The sequence below is a fragment of the Cetorhinus maximus genome, chromosome 3 (assembly GCF_964194155.1).
Source record: "Cetorhinus maximus chromosome 3, sCetMax3.hap1.1, whole genome shotgun sequence".
NCBI lineage: Eukaryota > Metazoa > Chordata > Chondrichthyes > Lamniformes > Cetorhinidae > Cetorhinus > Cetorhinus maximus.
In genome coordinates this window covers 97,658,567-97,685,533 of record NC_135881.1, presented here as the reverse complement: position 1 = coordinate 97,685,533, position 26,967 = coordinate 97,658,567, and the positions used below count along the sequence as shown (strand labels likewise).

General features: G+C 40.1%; 1 protein-coding gene across 2 annotated transcripts in view; it reads right to left on the bottom strand.

The window, feature by feature from the left end:
- The window catches only part of vps50 (VPS50 EARP/GARPII complex subunit), a 212,965-nt gene that overhangs the window by 77,672 nt on the left and 108,326 nt on the right, over positions 1 to 26,967 (bottom strand). For both annotated transcript variants that reach the window (XM_078538745.1, XM_078538746.1), the window contains exons 15-20: positions 20,133 to 20,227; positions 19,931 to 20,029; positions 15,679 to 15,769; positions 13,571 to 13,747; positions 9,193 to 9,311; positions 4,686 to 4,792 (exon numbers count right to left, since the gene is read on the bottom strand). In XM_078538745.1, the coding sequence (XP_078394871.1) occupies positions 4,686 to 4,792; positions 9,193 to 9,311; positions 13,571 to 13,747; positions 15,679 to 15,769; positions 19,931 to 20,029; positions 20,133 to 20,227 (688 nt within the window). The remainder of the gene's footprint in view (positions 1 to 4,685; positions 4,793 to 9,192; positions 9,312 to 13,570; positions 13,748 to 15,678; positions 15,770 to 19,930; positions 20,030 to 20,132; positions 20,228 to 26,967) is intronic.

Here is a 26,967-nt window from a genome sequence, read left to right as displayed (position 1 = left end):
TGATGGTCAAACAAACATTATAAGAATTTAGCTCCAAGCTTAATACTTGGTTTTCTATGTGTTAACTGGTTTCAGGTGATGGGCAGTAAGATGGCTAAAAGTGAAACCAGTACACCTCAGCTATCACTCAGAAAATTAGCAAATCAAACAATCTTTGGGTTCTGAAGAATCATGTTGGACTTGAAACGTTAACTCAGTTTCTCTCGCCACAGATGTTGCCAGACCTGCTGAATCTTCCAGCACTTTGTGTTTTTATAACTTTGCTGGAAATTGTGTTTGTGAATTTTCAGGGGAGGGAAGGATTAAACTAGGTAGTGATTGCTCTGTCCCCCAAAGCAACTAGCCAACACACTCTCTCTGCCCAGCTGAAGATTAGTCACTTTGAAAGAGCAGAATGAATCACACCCACCATCAGTGCCTCAGGAAAGATTGATGCAGAGACGACTTTCAGTTTGATCCAGTCTGATCCTTTGTTCTGCCTTGAACAAAAATTAGCTTCAAAACAGTTTGTTGCAAGTAGCTTCATCGCTAAGGATCTTTTGACCAATTTTCCACCGAAAGAATGTGGGTAAAAGTGCTAATTTACATGTTGTGTTAAACCCAGTACATTTTTTTTAAACCAGTAAAATGGGAGTCAGAGGGAATAGGTAGTTAATATGCTAATGAGCTCCTTTGACATTTCAGCATTGATTGCAAGTAAGTAATTCACTAGCTTAATTTAGCAATCAATAAGTCACTCACAACAATTATGTTGTAAGTTTTTAAAATCTCTTTCTCCATGGGAACAGCCAGAAAATACAGCAGATTCACTGACAGAATCAGGCACTGTTGCTGTCAGTGACACTGCACAGGCTTTCAGGCAGCAAAAGACTGGAGAGAGAAGTTAAAAATCAACTTTAAATTAATTAAACTGTCCTACTGAAGAGGGTACCATAACATAATTTGTTCACTATTTTTTATAATATGATGCAAAGAGAAGTTCTATGGGTGAAACAAAGTGAATATGGTCATGACTGTTGTTCTGTACATTTACTAAATTTCCACTCATTCTGCTTTTGAGATGAAGAATTATGTGCAGGAAAGATATAAAGGCCAAATCCAGATGACAAGGAGGTGCTTTTGTTACATTCTTGTATTACTCAGTAGATTACAAGTAGATTAAAGGGCAGTGAATCAACTTCTATAAGACTACTGAAGGGACAACTGATATCACCAACTCAAGAAAGTATCTACAGCAGACATGAATTAACTTTGAGAATGTTGGTTGCTGGTGCCTGTGACTACTTGCTGACTTAACAGCACTTTCACCTGAGTTAAGATGCTGCAGGTTCAAATTCCACTTCAGGATTTGAATCTATAATCTAAGATGACACTGTTAAGCAGGTGTTGGATTTTTGAAGCTGTCATTTTTTTTTGGATGATCCAGTAACTAAGGTGTAAATGGGTGCACCACTATTTGAAAGAGAATAGAAAGTTCTCCTGATGCTCTTGCTGACATCCTGCTTCCAATGAACACAATAAAAATTGATTAAATGGTTATTCACCTCAAGATTACGAAACCTACCTTGACTCTCTAGGCTGCCATACTTAAGTCACTGCACCAAGTAACTCCCTTTGCAGTAATGGGGAGATTATATTGTGTGCTGTAGCCTTTATTTTACTAGTAGCAATGAATGGCAACCATGTTCAACTTTATAAAATTTAATTTTGGAGTCAAAAACGACTTGGTCCAATAGTGATGCTCAACTCTTAAGGTCACTTAAATAGGATAGAAAATGTAGCAGGAGATTTAGTTTACTCAGAGGGTTGTGAACATTTGGAATGTTCTACCTCAGAGGGCTGTGAAAGCTCAGTCATCAGTATATTTAAAACTGAGATTGATAGATTTTTAGGCACTAAGGGAATCAAGGGATTTGGGAATAGGATGGGAATGTGAAGTTGATGTAAAACTTAAGCCATGGTCTTAACAAATAGCAGTTTCCGAGTTCACTAAACATGCTGCATGACAACAATTTTTTATCATTAGCTAAGCTGTGACAAGAAAGGTTGAACAGTTTAAACATTCAATTTAATAAATATCCTGAAATTATTTTACAATCAGATGTCAATTATGACTCTGTGGTTACACTCCCAGCTCAGAAGTCAGAAGGTTATGGATTTAAAACTCAATTCAGATACTTGAGCAAATATACTACAATGCAGTACTGAGGGAGTGCTGCACTATCAGAGGTGTCGTCTTTCAGATGAGACGTTGAACCAAAGCCCAAAACTGCTCTCTCAGGCAGTTAACAAAAGTTCCCATAGCACTATTTGAAGAGCAGAAAATGTTTCTCAATGTCCTGCCCAACATTTTTCCATCTAACAATTAAAAAAAGACATTCTGGTCATTTATTCCATTGCTGTTTTTGGTATTTTGCAATGCACAAATTATCAGTCTCATTTCTCACACTGCAACAATGACCTAATTTCAAAAAAATAACAACTGGCTATAAAGTACTTTGAGGTATCCTGAGGTTCATTTCTTTATTAATGCTGTTAATTTCATATTTAAACTTATTCAGTTTTGTACCCTTGTGTGATGACACACTTTGAAAGATTAACAAATCCGACAAATAATTTGCAGTTGATCACCAAGAAAACTCTTAAAATATCCCACAGATTAACAGGCTGTAGAATTTGATTTGCATTCTTTCTATTGAGAGTTTGGACATCAGTTGTCCACTGTATGGTTGGCATATAATTATTTGTGTTCCTTAAATTTTTGTCTCCCTTCATCTCTTGTATCCTGAAGGCAGCAATTGATGATTGGGTCCAAATCTACTAATTCTAGTAGACATGAACTACAGACACACGGGCCTCGTGAAAAAGTATTGGAACAACATTCTTGAGTGGAGAAAAATGTCAGAACAGCTGTGCATCATTTTTACAACAATGATGTCAAACAGCTTAGTATTTTGATAATTTATATTTTCTTGCAATGTTTCTATGTAAACAAAAGACCTGTCCAAGGTCATAGAATACTTTTACATTTGTACTATGCTGAAGTGTGCAGTATTTTATTTTACTTCCACGTGTACAACGCACATCTGGAAGGGGATGGTTTCATGAAAAACTGTTTGGCAAACCAATTATTTTGTGTAGTTGGAAAGCATCAGAAGATCCCTGCATCAAGTAGTGCAGTGCACATGGAAAATTAATATTGCAAAATAACAGTGGCCAATTAGACCCCAGAATAATGCCAACAGAGGTATTTACCCATTCATTATTAATTTAACTATACTGGTTTAATGCCTTATCATTCATCAGCATTAAAGCATATGCATCTGTCATAATTTCTTAAGTTATGCACAACTGCTTCTGGATATCCTTTCATATGCAAAAATGTGGAAATCAGTTTTAAATTTAGCATGAAAAAACTACAATTAAACAATCAGATACTTTACCAGCCACTGAATGGTGGCCACCAGGTGCCAGTATGCATGAGTTTTTTCAGGTATTTTTGTCTGTTTGCTTTGTTTCAGCGTGCACGAATCAACAACTTAAATTAATTATTAATTCACTCAACGTCGGAACAATTCTGTAGGCAAAACTAAGGAGTCCTTGCCGAGGGTGACAATGTTCAAAACTGCTCTTGGAATAAGGTTGAGGTGGTCAATTACTCACAGCATTTTGGACCTTATTATGTCATCAAGGAGAGGTTGAAAAAATGATTCCTGCTGCAAAATGCTACTTTAATTACATCCGTATTTAAAGGAAATAATTAGGTTACCATTCTTAAAATATTCTTGGCCAACTGCTTCATTGAATGCCTGCCCAAATTTAAAAGTAAATTCAAATTGGGTAAATGTATTGCATGTCTGATCTATAGAACAATATATTATAATTATCAATGAGCGGCTTTAAAATTTTGATAGAACGCTGCTGATGAACGCTTTAGATTACTGAAGCTCATAGGACCATCAACATTTTCATTTGCTGCATGTTCTAAAAAGCACTTAACCATATGAGAGTTCAGTATAAATTAAGTAACACCCTTGGGAGAAGTGAAATAGACAAATATTAGTAGATAATGTTAGAAAACAACAAACTCATACATAGCTCAGGTTTGGCTTCCCAATTTCAGTGAATAATTTTACTCCTAATTCCGTGAACAGTATCAATTATTCGAATAATGACTTTCTCTGTCTAGAACAGCAAACCTTGAATATCTAAATGAGAGAGCTTGTCACCTGCAACATAAAAATGTCCACAGGTACTTCATAAAGGAAGAAAGGAATGGACAAATTTGTGGAGATTAAGAGAAGTAAACCAAAGGTTTGGTCACAGATTGCTGTTGAGAAAACTTCATAAAACAAAGAGAGAACTACTTCTGGTTGGTGGGGCTGAGACAGGGGTTCAGTTGTCTAAGATCACTTAAAGCTCTGCCATAGAAGGTGAAGAGGGGTGTAAGGAAGGAGGGGCACAGAAAGTAACAATCAGGAGACTGAGGGGCACAGATGAGAATGCGAGGCTAAAGCAAGTTGTAAAGGTAGGCTGGACATGGTTGTGGAGAGAGTTATGAATGAGTATAATGTGTTGTTTGGGGAGTGGGGCATGGGAGTAGACAGGACACCATTTTAAGCCAGTGACATTCATTACCAATACAAGGCATTCAATTAACCTCAATTCAAAGCTTTCATACTCACCAACAAGCCTTATTACATTCAAAGTAGTGTTTGTTAAAATGAGTGTATTGCCCTTGTTCAGATAGTAGTCCGACTTCTTCCTACTTTTCAGGGTTTCTTTGGAAACGCTAATTAAAATTAGAAATTTAATTACTGTAGGTAATGAGAAACTCAAGGCAAAATGTGATTTCATGAGCTGGTTTAGAAAACAGCTGTTAGATAGTGTGGCATTATCAGGAAGACAGTGTACACCAGTATTTATTCCGACAATTATCTCTTACAGTATTTGAGATTGTCAGTCAATACAAAAAAGTATTAGTGACCAGCAACTTTGTTGATAAGTAGATAACAACCTATTGCAAATGCAATTCATTAATATGTTAAAATGGTCATTAAATTTTTGAAGATTTCTGTCTAATATTTCTTACATCACCACAGACAGATATGGATCTTTACAAATTAAGCTTGGAACAGTATTTCCCTATTAACATTAAAAATGGTGATTAGAGCAAAATTGCCTGCAAACTATTGTTAGATTCTTTGATCTGCAGTTTAGCCGACATGCAAAGACTTGGTTGCAGGTGCTAATTAGATTACTGGGGGATCATTCAAGGACAATAGGAGCATACTTCATTCGAAACCAAACCATATCACCCTAAACAGACACGAAGGCCCAGATTTTCACTTCTGAGGTGGGTAGCGCGAATCAGGAAGTTTCCCAGCTCACCACAACCGCCTTGGGAGAAACCCCTCCAAATGGTAGGATCTTTGCTCTGGGATGGAGGAGGGTGGAAGGGTGCTTAGGTGTGGGATAGAGTGAGGGCTGCTGCCTCCGCATGCAGATCGGAGGCGGCCAAGAGCCAAGGTAGGTTATTTAAAAGGCCCGCCTCGACCCTCTGTGATTTCGTCCTCGTTGTTTTGCTAAATTTTAGGCCCACTAACCCTCACACCCCATCATCTCCCCCACCCATTCCCCTGTGCCATCTCATTGCTCCCATGCCAATGTAATGCCAACTCATAGTTCCTTATAGCTTCCATGCCAACTTATACCAAACCATGTTTCCCCATCTCCTCAGACCCTTACAGCCCCCATGCCAACTCACCAGTATCCATCATGGGCAGACTCAGGAGCCATGGTGAGATGAAATAAAGCGAAGGCCTAAATATTTATTATAGCCTTCACTATATTTAAAAAAAACTTTCATTCAAGAAAGTCCACTCAAAACTTTTAAATCTCAAGTGCTTAATCCCCTATAAAAACAAACAGCTTTCATAATACCACAAGACAGCTATTATTTTAATATCCTCCTTGAGCCGTCAATAAAACTGAACTTACAACACCCCTCTTGAGGTAAATATAGCTTGTGGAAAGCAGCCAGGCTAAGACAAAGTTTTTTCAACTCTCTGACACAGGCAGCCTGAGTTTTCTTTTCATTTTTAAAGGGCTGGGGTTTAAAAAGCTTCCCATCGTGACAGTTCTACAGACCTTATCCACCCTTCATGAGCATTTATGTCTGCTCTAGAAATTTGTGAGTGGCACACTATGTGTTAAAGCCCTTGCTGCAGCAGAAGTGGGGTCTATTTGAACTCAGTACCGTGAAAATGGTTTCTACCAGAAATGTTGTTGGACTTAGGATTCCTGGCTCTTTTGCCATTTTGGAGGTTCCACAGAATCTCCACAACGCCATGAAAATTCGGGCCGAAGACTTAATTTTAACTTAAGAAAAAAGAGTAGGCTTTGGTCGGGTATGGGGTTAACCTCTCAGGAATTTGTCTCCTGACCCAACACACCCATTTCCAGCTTTAATGGAGGCTGGAAATTGGCAGGCAATAAACCCGATCCAAGGAAGTGGATTGCAATCTTAAATATGATAATGAGGCTGCAAACTTTGTCTTGTGGGTTTTAAACTTTAAGCACAATCCACTGGGAGCATTGGGGAACCTGGCATCTACTTTGAGGTGAGAACTCGGATTCAGGAGGCGAGTGCCGTCACACCAACCTCCTGGATCCAGCAGCCTGCCTGTGAAGCCTCCACAATCTTTCCACCACTTTCCACCCCACTCAAGGCCTCAGGGTCCCCAGCACAGGACCTCAGGCTCCCAACTCACCACCATCCACCAGGGCCCCATTTTATCCCCAACCCCCATTCCACCTCTCCTGTCACCCACCCCCATCAAAGTCTCTGATCCCCGCTCCTGGCAGACATGATTTCCCTCCATCATAAGTCCTCTGATTTTATCCCTCTCTCAGGCCCACGAGCTCCCCCTGGGATCAGCAATTGGTTAAGGGCCAAAATATGCAAATTTACAGAGAAACACATTACGTATTCCAAGATGTAACCATCAAGTAGGTTTACTGTAAAAGAAACTGCAAATTTTAAATATATACATTGTTTAAAGCATCAGAAATTCAAGGTCTGCAAATAGCTTTACTGTATCTTCATACGTTGTTGATCTAACACCTCTCTATTCAGGGCGATTTTGGATACATATTGCAGGCAAATCTCAAAGTTTTAGATCTGGTTAGTTCAGTTTCTGGAACTGACACCTGGGCCCCTATATTCACAGGTAAGGAACTTGTGGCAGCTGGGAAGCCTGGGAATGCAGGGAATGTGGAGTTCCTGCTGAATTTAAAGGCATAATCTCATGTCAATGATTTTTCTTCATTTCCCAGCCGGCAGCCTACCAAATTGAGAGGCTGGCTGACTGTCCGGTGGGAAGGCATGAGCTAGAAGACTGCTGGTGGGACTGAAGGAGAGAGGAGAGATATGGGTCGGCCTAGGGATTGGGAAGCAGGGGATTTTGGATTACGATGGATGGGGAGATTGGAGGATTGTTGGGGTAGGGTTTGTGAGCTTGAGGGGGCTGGGAAGAAGTACTCCTACTCCTCCTGGCCCATAAGCAGTACTGGAAAACCAAGTTCTAGGAAACCAGGTCTATAGAAAATACATCTAAAATGCTACAAAAACCTTATGGTTTGTAACTGCCCAGTTACCACATCCCTATTAATAGCTTCTAGTATTTTCACTATCACTGATGGCAGGTTAACTGCCTTGTTTATTCTCTCCCTCCTTTCTTGAGCAGCAGGATTATATTTGCTATCTTCCAATCTTTAGGACTGTTCTAGAAGCTAGGGAATTCTGGACGATCAAAATCAATGCATCTACAATCATTTCAAGTCTCTGGACTTCGAAATGAGGGCTGTACCAGTGGACAGGCTACGGTGAAAGAGAGTAATGGTTTTATTGGGGACATCGAAGGTGGAGGTGAGGTTGCCCACAAAATCCTTTACTGTCTGATTACTAATTAATCCTGTCTCATTACAGCACTAAGCCTAAAATGTCCTGCCCCCTATTTGGCTCCTCAACTAGGAGTAGGCGCACTCCGTGGTAGTTTGGGGTTAGGTCTCAGATGCTTAACAATTTAACTTCTTTTATACCCTTCCTGGGGGGGTTTATGATCCGCCCATATCTGAAAACCCACTCCACTGGACTCCATTGGCTGACATAGAAATCGTGAGATCCACGTACAGCATCACATTGTGGAAAACCCACAATGACCGTTTCATCCAAAAACTTTTGATGTGCGACCCACTGGCTCTCAAGCCTTTTTGGTTGAAGGACCTCTTTTCAAATGGGTTCGTAATCACAGACCACCTCCCCCATCTAAAATTATAACACTACATAATATGAAGGTGTTTCAAGTTAAGAGTGTTTTAATAATACTTGTAAGAAAACAGGTATCTATTTACTAATATCAGTAAAATGAGTATGCCTGCTTCTCATAGGCACTGCAAAGTGTCCATCCTTGATAAGAGGGAAAACAGAAGCATGGGGGTGGGGTGGTGGTGGTGGTAGAAGCACAGCACACTTCCAGTCGCCATTAACTCTTGACAACAGCACCCTGGGAAGTTGCCCATCTGTCAGCTGGCCCTGGGTGGTAGACCCCTGAAAGGTTTCTGCTGACTCCAGAATGAGAACCACTATAATGACCAAATGAGCAAGAAATATATCCCAAAAATATTACCATTTACTTCAACCTTTATGAAGTGACAGTAATTTTGTTTGATATGTATTTATACTATGAGGATCTTATGCCTTCTGCGTGATACTAAATGTGACTTAATTATATCCTCATCAATATGATTTGACAGCGTTGTCTTGGAGCAGATGAGAGAATGCGGTGGGCATGTGATCTCCAGTATATTATACCATAAACTATTTCCATAAGAGGAATTGCTAATCGCAAGTCCTAATATCTGACTCGCAGCACACATGGGGTGCTGGGTTTGGTTACCAGGTGGGTTCAATGGGTGAGTCGAGTTAGTACATTTTTGATGTCGAACAAAGTATTAGGTGATTACCTGCATTGTAACAACGCCTATAAAAATGGAATACAGTGATGAAAACAATACAAGCATTGATTACGACATGTTGGCAAACAACGCAAGGATCTTCCACAGCCCTTAGAGAATGCACACTACGTCTGAACATTCAATTATTTTTGTGAAATATTTATAATACACTACCTCTTCACAGGAACATCACCAGTCTGCTCATCCACGTAGTCTCTTTTAAGTTCTTCTGGAACATCACTATCACTATCGTAGTCTTGATAAGCACTCTTCTCCAACTCATCAGATTCATACTGTGGACAGAAACAATCCTCAATCCAATTACCTGGAACTAGAAATTCAGCTAACCAAACATCACCAGGAATATGCAGGCTAAATTAAGATTAGTTCTGTTGAATAGACATGCTGTGCTTGCAAATTGTTACAATTATATTATTATTCTTTCATGGAACATGGGCATTGCTGGCTAGACCAACGTTTTTATTGCCCATCCCGAATTGCCCTCGAGAAGGTGATGGTGAGCTGCCTAGGTTTAGATGATTGTTGTTTTGTGACCGTGTCTTTAATACAATGTAAAATAAAGATGGTGATGTGACCTGCCCTGAAGTCTGCCTGACAGCAAGCCTGGGTAGTTTGATTATTAGAGATTAAAGGGGACCTGGACTGTTTTACTGGAAAGAAGGTGCAAGGTGTTTACACTTGGAGACAATAGCAGCAGCCTGTGTGCTAACAGTGGGTCTCTAAAGCCCCAAAAAGGTGTTGAGAATGTCAGGCGGTAAACAACTGTACTTTAAACTGCCCATTTACTACCAAGATAAAAGAGAGCTGGGGTCCATAAGACATAGGAGCAGAAATTAGGCCATTTGGCCCATCGAGTCTGCCCCGCCATTCAATCATGGCTGAAAAGTTTCTCAACCCCATTCTCTCGCCTTCTCCCCGTAACCTTTGATCCCCTTACCAATCAAGAACCTATCTATCTGGTCTTAAATACACTCAATGACCTGGCCTCCACAGCCTTCTGTGGCAATGAATTCCATAGATTCACCACTCTCTGGCTAAAAAACTTTCTCCTCATCTCTGTTCTAAAAGGTCTTCCCTTTACTCTGAGGCTGTGCCCTCGGGTCCTAGTCTCTCCTACTAATGGAAACATCTTCCCCACATCCACTCTATCCAGGCCTTTCAGTATTCTGTAAGTTTCAATCAGATCCCCCCTCATCCTTCTAAACTCCATTGAGTATAGACCCAGAGTCCTCAAATGTTCCTCATATGTTAAGCCTTTCATTCCTGGGATCATTCTCGTGAACCTCCTCTGGAACCTCTCCAGGGCCAGCACATCCTTCCTGAGATATGGGGCCCAAAATTGCTCACAATATTCTAAATGTGGTCTGACCAGAGCCTTATAAAGCCTCAGCAGCACATCCCTGCTTTTATATTCTAGTCCTGTCGAAATAAATGCAACATTGCATTTGCCTTCCTAACTACCAACTCAACCTGCAAGTTAACCTTAAGAGAATCCTGGACTAGGACTCCCAAGTCCCTTTGCACTCCAGATTTCTGAATTCTCTCCCCATTTAGAAAATAGTCTATGCCTCTATTCTTCCTACCAAAGTGCATGACCTCACACTTCCCCACGTTGTATTCCATCTGCCACTTCTTTGCCCATTCTCTTAACCTGTCCAAATCCTTCTGCAGCCTCCCTGCCTCCTCAATACTACCTGTCCCTCCACCTATCTTTGTATAATCTGCAAACTTAGCCAGAATGCCCTCAGTTCCTTCATCTAGATAATTAATGTATAAAGTGAAAAGTTGTGGTCCCAACACTGACCCCTGCGGGACTCCACTAGTCACCGGCTGCCATCCTGAGAAGGACCCCCTTATCCCCACTCTCTGCCTCCTGCCAGACAGTCAATCTTCTATCCATGCTAGTACCTTGCCTCGAACACCACGGGCTCTTATCTTACTGAGCAGCGTCCTCTGCGCCACCTTGTCAAAGGCCTTCTGGAAGTCCAAGTAGATAACATCCATTGGCTCTCCTTTGTCTAACCTACTCGTTACCTCCTCAAAGAATTCTAACAGATTTGTCAGGCATGACCTCCCCTTGATGAAACCATGCTGACTTTGCCCTATTGGGTCTCAAGGATAGTGAATCAGCATTCCTGGCCCATGTGATTCAGGCTATCACGGAGATGGGCTTTGAGTGGAGAGGGTGTAAGAAACTCCTGAAAACTCTCAGACAAGGCTAGTCTGTCAGAATGCAGAAGAGGGAGAGTAGGTGTAGGCAGCAAGATGCTGTAGTTCACCAGGCAGAAATGTGGGTGGGAGTTTGCATTCAAATTGAATAAATGAGGAGTTAAAAGGAGGCTGGAAGATTTGCCTAGCTTGCTAGAGAAAGAAACCCTGGGGGAAAAAACTCACTGTCAAAAGGCGTTTGAGGTCTAAAGTTTCCAGGCTGAGAAAGGAAAAGAACAAAAGTAAACATTCGGGAACTAAGAATCCCCCTTGGACTGGTTCTGGGAGAACTGAATGACAACTTACACAGTGTAATTATATCCGTAAAATCTGTTTTTGGTTGTGCTAAAAGGAAAAGGAAAATGTTCTGTTTTGTGGTTTGATATATAAGTTGACTAAAAGATAGTGTTTAGTCAATACTGTATTTAGTCTTTTGTTACAGTAAAAGCATTAAAACATGCTATCTTGTCCTGTCATCCTTTCAGATATTAATTGGAAGTTCAAACTTGTTTCTAAAATTATTGGTTTCTATGGGAATCATAACAAAACCAATGTCATCTATGTAAGAAAAGCTACAGAACTAGCAAAATTCATGGACCACAGTGGATGATAGCTTGAATGTGCCATTACTTTATCTCGGGAAATTGTGTTCAACTCTAGATTGATTCATGGAATGAAAACATCTTCCTCTATTGAATGGGGCAGGTGTGGATTTTCTTGATCTGACCCATTGACCATCCCAGTACTCAGTACAAAATTGCCTGCACCAAAATATAATTTTACTGATAAGAAGTCCAAACAATAATGGCGCTGGAAGTAGAAAATGTACTGTTCTAATACAGGGTGATCTTCTGATATGCAGCAGAATAGAGGATATTCTGAAATTCACTTGGCTAAAATACACTGGTGCTAGGAAGGTTTTCAGTTGGTACTGGGTGCCCAATCATTGATTAACTGACCTTTACATGCAACAGTTTAATCAAACTATTTATAAATAAATGTCTGCCGAAACAGCTCTGCTTGCTCCAGTTCAGCCACTTTTGCGCAATTTACTTTAGTTGTCCCAATTTTTCATGTATATTTGTTGACCAACAGGACGTGCTGAAAACAAGCTGCCAGACCTCTGACCATGCTGAATTACCTGGAAAAACTCAGCAGGTCTGGCAGCATCGGTGGAGAAGAAATCAGTTAACGTTTCGGGTCTTCATGACCCTTCGGCAGAACTGAGTATAGTTAGGAGAAAAGTGAAATATATATATCTTATATTTCACTTTTCTCCTAACTATACTCAGTTCTGCCGAAGGGTCATGAAGACCCGAAACGTTAACTGATTTCTTCTCCACCGATGCTGCCAGACCTGCTGAGTTTTTCCAGGTAATTCTGTTTTTGTTTTGGATTTCCAGCATCCGCAGTAGCTTTTAGCTTTTTGTTTTTATCTCTGACCATGCTGATTTGTTTCACCACTCTTCTACTGAAGGCTTTACGTTTTTATTAGGGTATGACTCCACAGGCAGGAATCACTTCCTGCTGCCTTACCCAACTGGCTGCTATTTACAAGACACTCAGATTACACTAGGCTTAATCATATCTTTTTGATCCCCATACATTGTGTTTCATTGAACAATGACCAAGAGTAGGGGCCTTCTTTCCTAACCCAGGGTGCTGTAGGCCACAGCTAATACCCTAGCTGGATTCAGTTGTCTTCCTGATCTGTTTTGGTTCAGCTGGCCATTTGGTAAACTTGCTAAGTTGAAAATGTAATTATAAACTAATATGCTTCTGGCAATATGACAAAGGATGAACAACAGTGAATTTTCTGTCAGTATTCATAGCTGCGACCAACCCAGAGGTAGCAGAGTGAGACAATTAATGCACATATTCCTTTAAAGTGGCAAAGAAAGAGATTATCATGATGAAGTGTATGGCATCAGCAAGGAAAATTGTTACAGGAACTTAAGTTTTACTGGTTAGTTATAGAAACCTTAAAACATTTAAAATTAAGCAAAGACAAGTTCTAGTCTCTGTCTCAGTGTACCAAACCTGTCTGTGACTACTAGCTTTCAAGGCAATTTTAAAAGCTCCTCGCCATTAATGTCATGCTCTACTTTCTGCATACTTCATTCATATCAGTATTATGAAAATGGTCTAACAGATTGAAGTTTTCCACATAAATACATAAACCTATGTTCCCCTCTCAAAAGCACTATAGATACTTTTGACATTAGTTTTAATTCAGGAATTTAAGGTTGCTCTCTTGCCGCTAAAAAGCAAGCCATTCTGAAATTCTCTCCTTTTAAAACACTGCAAATAGACATGGTCTTACCCCATTAGCAGCAAGAACATCTTCTGTTTCATCATCTTTGATGTCTGTCTGGTGTTCAAATGGATTTCCACCATTTTGGTACTGGTCAAATAGAGATCCTGCTGTTGCGGATGTTGCTGTATATTGCTTGCTAGGAGATACTGAGGGGGAACGTGACTGTCGCATAAATTTAAACTCCTAAAAGCAATAGATTTCCATTAAGGTAATTTAAATAGATTAGGATTTAGGACTAATGATAGCTAAAGCATTGTATTTCAATTTAAGCAAACAATTCAGGATACAATTCTATCGAACGTATGATCAATTGAGCAACAGCTATAGTAATTTATTTCATTGGCAACAAGGTGGAATGCTTGTTCAAATGCAACGTACACCACACTAACTACATTACAACCTTGGGTGTTGATCTGTCATTTTCTTTATTTTGAAGGTCTGTGCTATTAGAAATTCCTCAAAAATGACAAGAACCCACAGACATTTGTGACATAGCTGAGACAATTATAATCAATAAATGGATACTGCATATGGTAACCAAAATCTCCCACAGACTCAAAAATGAATTGCAATTTATCTATAAAAGAGTTTTAAAATTTCTAGGACCGTATTTTGTGCAACTACATAAACCCTCAGATAAATCTGAACATAAACCTACATGCCAAGAGACTTATGTCTTTGATATGATTAGCGATTGCTTTTTGGTAAAGGAAAACTCTGAAGCTGCTTCTGCCTAACAAACCAGCGATCAGAGAACAGTGACCATTACATAATGTCGTTTTACATCAAATGCTCCAAAGGATAAGGAGAGTATAATGCAGAATTGTCATTTTAGAAAGGTGAGCTTTGAAAGAATAAGGAAGCGACAAATAGAGTTGGACTAAATTGTTAGAGGGGCAAAGCATAGAGGAGTGGTATATTTTTAAATGCATACTTCAGGAATTACTTGATAAAAAGAACCGTAACAAGAATAAACCTATTTGATAACATGAGGGTCAAACATGAAATCCTTACAATCTGAGTGCAAAGACAGGGAGAAGGTTGTGTGCAAAGTAGATCGTCAATCAAAAATAAACAATGAGAGGATTGCAGTGAACTTGAAATCATAACTACATCCAAAAAGCAAAGCAAATAAAGTAGTAAGTAGGACTTTTCAATGGTACAATGGTATCAGATAACTGAGAAATGGCATATGTCCTGATTATATTATTCACAGAAAATGTTATTTACTCTGTCCTGGAATTGATGGTGGCTCTTCTGCTAAGGTGGAGGAAATCTTAACAACAAGAGTAATATGGATAAGGATGCGAAAGAAACACTGAAGATGGTGAAAGAGGATAAGGCTTTGAGGGCATGATCAGGTCCTCACATCAAGCACTTTCATTCAAAATGGCCTTCAAAGAAATCTCAAAACAGGGACAATTTTCCTTGACCACCCTGTACAATACAGTCTGGCACACTGGCCTATTTTTCAAAATATCAAGAGTTCTCCCTCCCTGGGTTACTGATGCCATTGGGCTGCTATTCTGGGACAGATAGTTCAGGGTGAGAAGGCTAGCGCCTGGAGGAGACCAATGAATGAGCTACCCTGGGGATCTGTCTTAGCCCCAACCCTCTTCAACTTGCACACTGACGACCTACTCCCAAGCTGATTTTGGAGGTTTATCTATGCAGGTGGCGAATAGATACTAATGAGGCGTGGATGCTGAGATGGACATGCGGAGTAAGAAGAAAGTACAAAACCAGGAAGCAGCACATCAGGGGATAAGTGAAAATCGTGGGAGCATTGAAGAAAGTAGCCAAGAAGAGACTGAGTTGGTATGGTCATCTGTCACTGAGTGAGAAGGGAAGTGTGGTGAAGTGAGTGATGGAGATGGGACTGCCAGGAAGAAGGAGAAGAGAAAGGCCTAAGACCATGCAGTGGGAAGAGACTTTAACGCAGCAGGTTTGGAAGAGGAATGGGTGATAGGCAGGTGGAGATGGGCAAAGTAATCAACCAGCATTGTGGCAATTCCAAGTAAAATAGGAGAAGCCGAAAGAAGAAGAATTGAGATACATTCCTTTGATGTTTAAAGTTGGTTTGACAAACTCCAATCCTGACAGTAATCACTTACATGCAATTGCAAAATACTGAAGTTTGATTTCACAGGGCAGAGTTCCCAAGTTTCATTTTCCAAAAACATTCGCAGTTCTTCAAGGCGTATTCTACAAAAAAAATGAAATAGTTTCATTAATATTTTAATTATAATAGCCTTATTTTACATACATAAGTTTTAGGATCTAAGGGGTACAATTCTTAAGGGTGTACAGGAGCAGAGGGGCCTGGGTTTATATGTGCATAGATCTTTGAAGGTGGCAGGGTAGGTAGAGAGAGTAGTTAATAAAACACACAGAATTGGGGCTTTAATAGGGGCATAAAGTACAAGAGCAGGGAGGTTATATGAGCTAATATAAGACACTAGTTAGACCTCAGCTGGAGTATTGCGTACAGTTCCCGATGTGAGCGCATTGGAGAGAGTGTAGAAGGGGTTTACAAGAATGGTTCCAGGGGTGAGAAACTTGACTTACGAAGATAGGTTGGAGAGGTTAGGACTGTTCTCCTTGGAAAGGAAAAGGCTAAGAGAAGGTTTGATAGAGGTCTTCAAAATCATGAGGAGGCTGAAAAGAGTAGATAAGGAGAAGCTGCTCCTACTTGTAAAAGAATCAAGAATGAGAGGGCACAGATTTAAAGTGATTTGCAAAAGAAGCAAATGTAATGAGAAAAAGCTTTCTCACACAGCGAGTGGTTTGGGTCTGGAAGGCACTGCTTGGAAGTGTGGCAGAGGCAGGTTCAATCGAGGCATTCAAGAGGGAATTACATGACTATTTAAATCGAAACATTGTACAGGGTTGTGTGGAAAAGGCAGGAGAATGGCACTAAGTTATAATGCTCATTTGGAGAGCCAGTTCAGACATGATGAGCCGAATGGCCTCCTCCTGCGTCATAACTATTCTGTGATACTTACATTATATCAGTACACTTACTGAGTAACACTTCAGAAAGCAGATTTCTTTCTGCACCTCAGTACTCAAGCTAGAACATTCTGAAGTAGTTTTACAAGTAAACTTCTTAGTTGCTTCAATTTTCCTTCCATGAGATCATCAAGATACATTTCTTTAAAATTTACTAGCATTAGCTATTTTGAAATTATACAAAATTATATTTGTTCTCAGGGAACAGGAACAATGATGAATGTAGCATTAGGTGCCCAAACAGAAGTAAAGGCCTGGAATTTCCTTCACAATATTCATTCTCAAAGATGCATAACGAGGGTGCTAGCAAACTACATGGCTTAAAGCATTGTGGATTTTTCAACACAAGTTATGCCTGTAACAATATGTCCAAGTCTCTGCAATCTTTTACATCTATCCATTCAAACAAGTTTCCACCCACAACACTGCCCATACCCATCTCCTAAACGCAAATATCTTCCAATTGTACTTGTTTTGAGGGTCTCTTAACATTTGCAACTGGATTTCAGGTACAGCAGGAAGCAAAGCCATTTTTCTGCTGTTAATTGTAATTGTTTGACTCTTTATTAAAAAAAAGACAGTGACCTGCTCTGTATCTTTTGTTTCTTTGAATGAATTTTTGTGGCATAAGTTTTGAGTCACACTAAAAATGGAAGACCTTCCCCAAATTGAAAGCTCCTAAATATGCTGTGCCTGATTCCCTGCTGGTCCTTCAGGCACTGATGAATGCACTCTTATGGTTGCAGGGAGATTAAGATCAGGGGCAATTCAGGACTTATATGCAGCAGCACAATCACAGGGGGAAGTCCAATGAAAAGAGCCATAAGTCATTTGTTTTTTTTTCTAAGTAAAAAGCCAGAATCTTTATTTGGACAGCTTTGTCTAGTAGAAAAGTTTTGAGTAATTGTAGGTGGCAGAAGCTGTGATTTTCATGTTGGTGCTCTCCACGCTAATTTAGAAGCGTGTCCTTTGTCAATGTGTTTGTACTGCTGTTGTGGCTGCTATGGTGGCAGCAGTACAAGCAGCAGTCTACTTGTCATGCAGCCTGCCTTGGAGGGAGCTGGTAAGTGGGCCAAGCTGTAGTTAGGGGTGATATAATTGAGGTGTTTATAATGATTAAAGGAACCGATAGGGTAGATAGTGAATAACTAATGCCTCCAGTTGGATAGTCTAAAACAACGGGTAATCCCTTACAATTAGAGCCAGGCCATTCTGGGGTGAACTCAGGAAGTACTTCTTCACATAAAAGGTAGTGAACCTAACTGAATGACAGAACAGGCTCAAAGGGCTGAATGGCATACTTTTTTCATTGGTGAAGGAACATGGCAAGTGAGTTGGTATAAAAACCAATAGCATGCAAATAACAGGGTAGTGCTGGTTTGAAGGTGAGAACTTATTTCAATTCAGGCAACGTGGAGCAGGTATAAGGTCTGGGAAAGGAGGACACCTAGTCCTTTGTGGTAAGGAAACAATTGTTCAAGGTTTAGGGGATGGCCCTGTGGATTACTTCAGTAGCTGTCAATGGAGTTTGCAGCTACGTGCCCAATACTTACTCCAAATAAGTTATATTGCAAAAGAATTTTGGAGGTGGTGGGGAGGAAAAGGGGAAGGTGTGCAAATCAAACAAAATCACTTTATATTCAAAAAGGCAAGAATAAAAATCCTTCCGACAAATAGGCCTGTCCCTAAAGACCGACAGAAAAGTGCCAGCTCCAGAAGCAGTAGCAACAGGTTTGTGTTATGGCACAGTTGATGATAAATGCTGAGCTGCTCAAATCCCAAAGGGAAACTTGAAGCAACTGCCACAACTGTTTTGTAATTTGTATAAATTTCAAGATGCGTGTCTTGAATTCAGTAGTAATAAGGCCAAGTCTTTTAGGTTTCTTACAAAACTAAATTAAACCTTTATTAATAGAAGAAATTATTTTAAATACGTACATAGATCTATAAATTACTACTATGATAACTTCTAAATCCCCTAGTTAATCTAACTCCCAGTTACACTTTCGTTAAGGCAACAGTAAGACACACAGATTTTAAAAGGCCCAGAAAAAGAAACACAATAATCTGAACAATCCAATTCAAAGTGAGTTTTCTTAACTTCAGTTTTGTAGACAGTAACTTGAAGCATAGATGCTGAAGACTTTTTACACTTGTTTAGATCTTAGAATGCCTGCCCTTACACACCTTTGCTCCTTTATACATATTTTCCTCTTTGAATGTAAATTCCCATGATTTAACTATGTCTTTGGACTTTACCCCTCTGATAATAAAAATCTCTCAGTACCAATTCTACCAGACCTGGCTAGGTAACACATTTCACCCCTCCTTTGAAATTAAACTAGTCTGTTTCATTTAAAAATGCAAATGTTCTCTTTACACCTATATCTACCTACTTAACATTTCAAACCTAGCTTATTTTCTAATACATCAAAGCCTTCAGACCAGCTGCCTTTAATGCATTAAGTCACACACACATACAGACACAGGCCTCACTTTTACTCTACTTTACATAAATTCCAATAACATTGAGAATTATTATATCTTCCTGACAGTTTGTTCTGGCAGAGTTTGTGCCTAAACTGTACCCAAATATCAAATCTAAGTGCAGCAGTCTCTGACATTCAGTTGCACATAGTTTAGATTAGCATACTTCTTTCAGACACATCAAGCACAGCCACCTAAAAAGCCATATGGGAAACACAGTTGGTGTGCCATTCAAGTACTGAATAGGATAAAGGATTAATATTCATTTTTCCTATGCATGGCACTAATTTTTCAGGGGTGTCTTCAGATGCGCAACCAAGGAAAACAACACTTATTTACAATTGTGTTTTAGCTTCACTAGATAAGCATTTTATTTTTGGATATGCCTGGTGCTGCTCCTGCCATGCTCTCCTGCACTCTCCATTGATGAAGGGTTGGTCCCCTGGCTTGATAGTAATGATAGAATGAGGGAAATGCTGGGCCATGAGATTGTGTTTGAATACAATTCTGATGCTGATGGCCCACAGCACCTTGCGGATGCCTGGTTTTGAGCTGCGAAAAATGTTCTGAATTTATCCCACACCAGCTCGCCAGAAGTTTTATGTTATACTGCTGACATTTTTGGTCAGATTTCTTCCCCATTCTCGAAAGCAGAATAATGGAGCAAAGAAACTGTGGAAAATGACAAAAATTTGAATTCAGTTTAACAAATCTTGAAATAAGAAGCTCCTGTCAGTATAAGTGACCATGAAGCTATAATTTAAGAGCCTATAACAAAATATTTACCTTTACACTGGGAACACACTATTTGAGGGAGGAGGTACATCAAAATGTAATTGCATTCTAATAAAAATGAATGACTTTTACCTGTGATAGCTTTTAAAATAATTCACGCTTTGTTTCCGAATAGACTCCTGCAACACCTCCGATTTACTGCCACAAAATTCTTCACCAACTTGCATTAGTCTGGTTCACAAATAAATAACAATGATGTTTGAAATAAATTTAGTACATACAATATGTTGAATTAAAACATTGTGCCAGTTCTGTATAAGTATTGCCCCAATACCTGCTAATAATGTCCAGTACAAAAATAAAATCATCATACTTGAAATTGGATAAATCTGTCCCAAGCAAATATGTTTTTGCTTTCAACTGAACATCCTATAAAACAAGAATATAACGGTCAGTAATAACGCAAGAACTCATATTAAACTCATTAAATATTAGAATTATAATTTCAGAGTTTAAAGTCAAAGCAGTAGGGCTCAATTAAATTTCATTGCTTGTAGAAAGACATGAGATTTTGCGTTAGATTGCTGGTCTTAACATAGCTAGACATACGTGGTTCCCAAATCCGATAGCTAGGTCAAATAAAAACTGCACTGAACTAGCATTACTCTCCTATTTAGACCTCTGCACGAGATTGTTTTTCAGCATTTTATTTAGCTATTACAACTAAGACTCTGTTGTAGGTCAAGAATCTGTCTATCTTGGCGGCTTTGAATATATTCAATGATTCAACCTCCAATAGTATCTGGATGGAGAATTCCATAGATTAATGACCCCAAACGAAGAAATTCCTCATCTCTACCTCAAATGGGAGATCTTATTCTGAAACTAGTTCTGGATTCCCCCACAAGTGGAAGCATTCTTTCAGAATCTAACTTGTCATACCTCCTCAAAATCTTCCATGTTTCAAAAGACAAGACCATAAGACGTAGGAGCAGAAGTAGGCCATTCGGCCCATCAAGTCTGCTCCGCCATTCAATGAGATCATGGCTGACCTGATAATCCTCAACGCCACTTTTCTGCCTTTCCCCTATAACCCTTGATTCCCTTACTGATTAAAAATGTCTATTTCAGCCTTGAATATACTTAACAACACATCCTCTACAGCCCTCTACGGTAAAGAATTCCACAGATTGACGACCTTCAGAGAAGAAATTCTTCCTCATCCCTGTCTTAAATGAGTGACCCCTTACTCTGAGATTAAGCCCTCCGGTCTTAGACTGCCCCACAAAGGGAAACAACCTCTCAGCATCTACCATGTCAAGTGCTTAAGAATATTATATGTTTCAATAAGGTCGCCTCTCATTCTTCTAAACTCCAATGAGTACAGGCCCAACCTACTCAACCTCTCCTCATAAGAAAATCCCTCCATACCCAGGATCAAGCTAGCAAACCTTCTCTGGACTGCCTCCAATGCCAATATACCTTTCCTGAGATAAGGAGACCAAAACTGTTCACTGTATTCTAGGTGTGATCTAAGCAGTACTTTGTATAGTTTTAGCAAGACTTCCCTATTTTTATACCTCATTCCCTTTGAAACTAAGGCCAACATTCCATTTGCCTTCCCCATTACCTGTTGGACTTGTATGTTAGCTTTTTGGGATTCATGCACAATGACCCCCAAATCCCTCTGTACTGCAACTTTCTGCAGTCTTTCTCCATTTAAACAATATTCAGCTCCTCTATTCTTCCTGCCAAAGTGCAGAACCTCACATTTTCCCACATTATCTTCCATCTGCCAAGTTTTTGCCCGCTCACTTAACCTCCCTATATCCCTCTGTAGACTCTGTCATCCTCACCACTTGGCAATAGTACATTCACTTCTCTCAGCCAAGTCATTAATATATATTGTAAATAATTGTGACCCCAAGACTGATCCCTGTGGCACTCCACTTGTGACAGGTTGTCATCCTGAAAATGCTCCCCTTATCCCAACTCTCTGTCTTCTATTAATTAGCCAATCCTCTATCTATGCTAATAAACTACCCCCAACACCATGGGCTCTTATCTTACATGCGGTACCTTATCAAACACCTTTTGGAAATCCAAATATATTACATCTACTGGGTTCCCTTTTATCTATTCTGCTTGTTACCTTTTCAAAGAATTATAATAAATTTGTCAGGTATGATTGTCTCTTCATGAAGCCATGCTGACTCTGCTTGATTATATTATGCATTTCTAAATGCTCTGCTATTACATCCTTTATGAGAGACTTTAACGTTTTCCCAGTGATGTATGTTAAACTAACTGACCAATAGTTACCTATTTTTTGTCTCCCTCACTTTTTGAATAAGGGTGTTACAATGGCAGTTTTCCAATCCTCTGGGACTTTTCCAGAATCTAAGGAATCTTGGAAGATTACTACCAGTGCATCCACTATCTGTGTAGTTACTTCCTTTAATATCCTAGGATGCAACCCATCAGTCCAGGGAGCCTATTAGCTTTCAGCCTCATTAGTTTCCCTAGTACTTCTTCTCCAGTGATAGTTATTGTATTTATTTCCTCCCCCACTTTTGCCCCTTGATTATTTAGTATTTTTGAAATGCTATTTGTGTCTTCTATTATGAAGACTGACACAAAATATTTATTCAACTCCCCTGCCATTTCCTGTTTCCCCATTATTATTTCCCCAACATCATTCTCTAAGGGGCACATGTTCACTTTTGCCTCTCTCTCCCTTTTTTATACATTTAAAGAAGCTCTTACTGTCCGTTTTTATAATATTTGCTCGTTTACCATCAAAATTTATTTTCTCCCTCTATTATTTTTTTGGTCATCTTTTGTTGGTTTTTAAAACTTTGCCAACCTCTGGCTTATCACTAATCTTTGCCACATTGTATGTTTTTCTTCTTTCAATTTGATACACTCCTTAACTTCCTTGGTTAACCGTGGTTGGCTTATCCCCTTCCTAGAATCCTTTTCCTCACTGGGATATATCTTTATTGTGAGTCATGAACCATTTTCTTAAATACCTGCCATTGTTCATCAACCGTCTTTTCTGCTAAACTCCTTTCCCAGTTCACTCCAGCCAACTCTGCCCTCATTCTTTTGTAATGACCCTTATTTAAGTTTAGCACAGTTGTTTCTGACCCAAGTTTCTCACACAAACTGAATGCTAAATTCTATCGTGTTATGGTCACTGTTTCCTCGGGGATCTTTTACTCTGAGATCATTTATCAAACATGCCTCATTACACATTACTAGATCCAAATTAGCCTGACCCCTGGTTTGATCCACAACATATTGTTCTAGGAAACTGTCCTGAATACACACTATGAATTCTTGCTCACGGTTATTTCTACCAATTTGATTTTTCCAATCTACAAGAAGATTAAAGTCACCCATGATTAATCTACTGCCTTTTTTACATGCCCTCATTATCCCCTGATTTATTCCCTACATATAGCTACTGTCAGGGGACCTATAGACTACTCTCACCAGTGTCTTCTTCCCCTTGTTATTTCTTACCTTCACCCATATGGATTCTACATCTCCTGATGCAAGATAATTTCTTGCTATCGTACTTATTCCATCTCGTTCTAACAAAGCTACCACACCACCCTTTCCTTCCTGTCTGTTCTTTTGAAAAGTCACAAATCCCTGAATGTTTAGTTCCCAGCTTTGATCTCCTTGTAACCATGTCTCCGTAATGGCTATAAGATCATACCCATTAATCTCTATTTGTGCTTGTTAATTCATTTATCTTGTTCTGAATACTATGTGCATTTAAGTAAAGAACCAGTCATTTTGCCTTTTTAACCATTGTTTTCCCCTTTGACCCTATTTGCTGCTGATTTTTCATGTTTGTACACTGTCCCTTCCTGTCACACTCTGGGAATCATCACCTAATTAACTGCCCTGCAATGCTGCCATATCCTTTTGCTTTGTAAGCCAACGTACCCCCTCTCCAGAACCCTCTCGCCCTCTATTTAGTTTGAAGCCCTCTCTACAGCCCTAGTTATTCGATTTGCCAGGACATTGGTCCCAGCACGGTTCAAGTGAAGCCCAACCCATTGGAACAGCACCCTTTTACCCCAGTTCTGGTGCCAGTGCCCCATGAACTGAAACCTATTCTTCCTACAGCAATCTTTGAGCCACGCATTTAACTCCTTGACCTTATTTACCCCGTGCCAGTTTGCCTGTGGCTTAGGTAGTAATCCTGAGATTATTACATTGGAGGTTCTGTTTTTTAATTTAGCTCCCAACTGTTCAACTTCTTTCAGCAGAACCTCCTTTCTAGTCCTATCAATGTCGTTGGTATCAACATGGACGATGACAACTGGATCCCTCCCCTCCCACTCCAAGTTCCCCTCCAGCCCTGAGATGGTCTTAACCCTGGCACTGGGCAGGCAACACAGCCTTCAGGACTCACGTTCACGGCTGCAGAGAACAGTATCTATCGCCCTAATTATACTGCCCACACTACTGCTACATTCCTATCTCCTCCCCCCACTTGAATGGCTCCCTGTAACACAGTGCCGACGTCAGTTTGCTCATCCTCCCTGCAGTCTCCGCTCTCATCCACACAACTTGCAAGAACCTTGTAACTGTTGGACAATTACAGGTGCTGCGGCTCCTCGAATGCTACCCCCGGGTCCCCATACCTGCCTCACTTGCAGTCACATCCTCCATTCCTGATCATGGACCAAATTTGAATTATCTAACCTGTGGGGTGTGACTGCCTCCTGGAGCAAAGTGTCCTGGTAACTTTCACCCTCCCTGATGTGGCGCAATGTCTGCAGCTCGGACTCCAGCTCCTCAATGCGGATCGGAGGTTCGAGCTGCAAACACTTGCTACAGGCGTGTTCACTCTGGATCACCTTGGTGTCCAGCAGCTCCCACATGTTGCAGCAGCAACACATCACCCGTCCTGCCATGACTACTGTATTTTATTTAATTAATTAATCATTCTAGTATCCCTGCTCTTTACACCTGAAGAATCTCCCGCTCTTTACATTGTAATTTTTTTTTACATCAATATCAATCTTATACTTAACAAGCTATTTTTAAGGAGAAGAGAGAAAAAAAATTAGAAACCTAAACACAAACTAAAGACTTTACTTTAAAGACTAGAAGTACTCACCAATCAGCTGGTTTCCCTGCACTCGCGTCACGTTGTGGTTCATGAGGTCACTCCACCACTGGTCTCACTGATCCCCCGCCCGCTTTTGAAACGCGCCGCCCCGCCCGCTTTTGAAACGCGTCTCCCCGCCCTATTTAAATGAGTCTCCCCGCCCTATTTAAATGAGTCTCCCCGCCCTATTTAAATGAGTCTCCCCGCCCTATTTAAATGAGTCTCCCCGCCCTATCTAAATGAGTCTCCCCGCCCTATCTAAATGAGTCTCCCCGCCCTATCTAAATGAGTCTCCCCGCCCTATTTAAATGAGTCTCCCCGCCCTATTTAAATGAGTCTCCCCGCCCTATTTAAATGAGTCTCCCCGCCCTATTTAAATGAGTCTCCCCGCCCTATTTAAATGAGTCTCCCCGCCCTATTTAAATGAGTCTCCCCGCCCTATTTAAATGAGTCTCCCTGCCCTCTGCGCTCTTTTTTTTAAAAAAGTCTCCCTGCTAGATCACAACTCATTCTTCTAAACTCCAATGAGTATATGCCTGATCTGCTCAACCTTTCCTCACAAGACAACCCTTTCATCCCAGAAATCAAGCTAGTGAACCTTCTCTGAACTGTCTCCAAGACAAGTATATCCCTTCTTAAATAAGAAGACCAAAACTATATGCAGTACTCTTAGTGTGTACAGTTATATCAAGACTTCCCTGCTTTTATACTCCAATGCACCTGCAAGAAAGGCCAAAATGCATCTGCCTTCCAAATTATTTGCTGAACCTGTGTGCGAACTTCTGATTCATGTGCGAGGATACCCAGATCCCTCTGTGCCACGGCAATCTGTAGCATCTCTCCAATGAAATATTCTGTTCTTCTATTCTTCCTACCAAAGTAGACAACCTCATATTTTCCAATATTAATCATCTGCCAAATTTTTGTCCACTCATTTAACCTCTCCATATCCTTTGCAGATTTTGGGTGTCTTCCTCAACTTGCTTTCCTTCCTACCTTTGTATCCTCTACAAATTTGGCTACAATACACTCTGTCCATTCATCAAAGTTATTAACATGGATTGTAAATAGTTGAGGCGCCAGCACTGATCCCTATGGTGCCCCACTAGTTACAGCTGATGAACCTGAAAATGGTCCATTTGTCCTGACTCTCTTTTCCTTTTAGTTAGCCAATCGTCTAAACATATCAATATATTACCCCAACACCATGAGCGCTTATCTTGTGTAGTAACCTTTTATGTGGCACTTTATCGAATACCTTTTGGAAATCCAAACACAGATCTACTGGTTCCTCTTTATCCATGCTGCTTGTTACGTCCTCAAAGAATTCTAATAAATTTGTCAAACATGATTTCCCTTTCATACAACCATGTTGGCTCTGCTTGATTGTATTATGACTTTCCAAATGTCTTGCTAACAATTAATAATGGGTTCCAGCATTTTCCCCAATGACAGATATTAGGCTAACCGACCTATATTTTCCTACTTTCCATCCTGAAAAAGGCCATTACATTTACAGTTTTCTAATCTGCCAAGGCCTGTCCAAAATCTGGGGAATTTTGGAAGATACAACCAACGCATCCACTATTGCTGCAACTGCTTCTTTAAGGCCCAAGGGTGCAGGTCGTCAGGTTTAGGGCTTGTCAGCCTTTAGTTTTATGCTTTCCCAGTACTTTTTCTCTAGTGATAGTGATTAAGTTCCTCCATTGCTTTTGCCCCTTAATTTTCTATTCTTGGGATGCTTTTAGTGTCTTCTACTGTGAGGTTTTTGCCATTTTCTTGTTTTCCGTTATTAATTCCCCAGTCTCACCTTCCAAGGAACCAAATTGAGCTAATCTCTTCCTTTCTACATATTTGGGGAAGCTCTTAATGGATGTTTTTACATTTCTTGCTAATTTACTCTAATAGTGGCAAAGATCATGAGTGCCCTGAGCAGGACCATAACAGTGGCAGCAAGTGCCAAAAAAAATGTAATGACCTTACTAAGGTGGTTAAGGTGAATGAATGCATCTGTACATCACATCCCTCACCCACT